The sequence below is a fragment of the Myotis davidii genome, unplaced genomic scaffold, assembly GCF_000327345.1.
Source record: "Myotis davidii unplaced genomic scaffold, ASM32734v1 scaffold198, whole genome shotgun sequence".
In the NCBI taxonomy this organism is placed as follows: domain Eukaryota; kingdom Metazoa; phylum Chordata; class Mammalia; order Chiroptera; family Vespertilionidae; genus Myotis; species Myotis davidii.
In genome coordinates, this window is record NW_006291485.1 from 1,058,721 (window position 1) to 1,060,100 (window position 1,380).

General features: G+C 64.1%; 2 protein-coding genes across 2 annotated transcripts in view; one reads left to right on the forward strand and one right to left on the reverse strand.

The window, feature by feature from the left end:
- The window catches only part of PRSS57 (protease, serine 57), a 31,349-nt gene extending 30,964 nt beyond the window's left edge, over positions 1 to 385 (reverse strand). Inside the window, exon 1 of the mRNA XM_006764780.2 lies at positions 294 to 385. Coding sequence (XP_006764843.1) covers positions 294 to 378 — 85 coding nt within the window. The 5' untranslated portion in view covers positions 379 to 385. The remainder of the gene's footprint in view (positions 1 to 293) is intronic.
- Positions 386 to 449: 64 nt separating this feature from the next.
- PALM (paralemmin) overlaps positions 450 to 1,380 on the forward strand; it is a 45,248-nt gene continuing 44,317 nt past the window's right edge. The window contains exon 1 of the mRNA XM_015564620.1: positions 450 to 610. Within this exon, the coding sequence (XP_015420106.1) occupies positions 465 to 610 (146 nt within the window). The 5' untranslated portion in view covers positions 450 to 464. The remainder of the gene's footprint in view (positions 611 to 1,380) is intronic.

Genomic DNA, 1,380 nt, shown 5'->3' on the forward strand with positions numbered 1-1,380 from the left:
CCGCACCTCCTGGGCTAGCCTCGGCCACCTGTGGGCTCCTGAGTGGGCCCCCTGGGGTGATGGAGCGACCCCTCCCCATTGCACAGGTCAGGCCTTGAGCTCACCCTCCCCACCCTCATCCCCTCACTCCCCAGCCTGAGCTCGCTGCTCGCTGCGCCCTGGACGCGCCCACGGGTCAATCCTCCCTCCGTCTGGCTGTCCTCCCCACCGGCCTCGAGTGCTGTCTAGAGCCCCTGTTAAGGCCGGGGCCTGGGGGGTTGGGGGGTCGGCAGCCAGATGTTGTCCCGAGTTACCACTGGAGGGAGGGGCCTTCTCTCCAGGCTTCCGGTCTGGGGTGTGTGAGACTGGAGGTCCAGGTGCCTTCCGACAGGGGAGCATGGAGTTGATCCCCTCCGGGAAAGTGCCCCCTACATAGGGCCCCAGATGGTGTAGCCAAGAGGGCACTGACCCCTGCCTGCAATGGAATGGGTGGCCTGGGTCTGTGGAGGGTGAGGCGGAGAGTTCCTGGGCCAGGGTTCTTGCACAAGCAGGTGCTGAGTGAGTGTGCACGGTCATTTCATAGAGTCCTGCTTTCTGGCGTCGGGGTGGCCCCACGCCCCCACTCCCACAGGTGGGCGCCGGGAGGTTGTACTGTGTGTTTGCCGGGGCAGGGAGTGGGAAGCAGGTGTCTGGGGTCCCGGCAGCCTGCTCACTGTGTGTGTGGGGGGGTACAGCAGTTATCCTGCTCTGGGTCAGGTCCCCATGGGGCAGGGGACCTGGACTCGGTAGGCCTGGCCAGTCCAGCTCCCCCTGCCCTTCCCACTGGGTGTGTTTTCTGAACATACAACTTTCCTCCAGGGATTCACCCGTGACCCACCACACCCTCAGCGGGGTGGGAGCCCCCGCCTCCTGCCCTCCTCGGAATGTGACACCCAGTGTCCTCTGCTTTTGAAAACCCAGACAAAAGCCTAGCTGCTCCCCAACCCGCCCTGGGAGCCCAGCCAGGGGCTCAGGGGAGCCAGGGCCCAGACTTGTCTGCACTACGATCCCCCACTTGTTTACCTGCTCTGCTCCCTGGGACCAAGGGGAGCCGCTAGGCCTCCTGACAGCAGACCCTGGGCGGGGTGTGGCCTTGGGGAGGGGGCTGCCTTGGAGAATGAGAGGTGAGAATCTAGGAAAATGCCCACCCAGAGCAGAGCAATGAGGGATGTTTTGATCGGATCTCATTGTTTCCTTTCCCACCACTCCTTTCTTTCACAGTGTGGATACTGAGGCCCTGGGGGGCGGCGGGGAGGGGGGACGGGCAATACTGCCCCGGGCTCACAGAGCACAAGTAGGGTGCCCTGTCCTGTACCTTCTTGGTCACAGGTCAGATATGGTGCCATCCCTCACCCCCCCCCC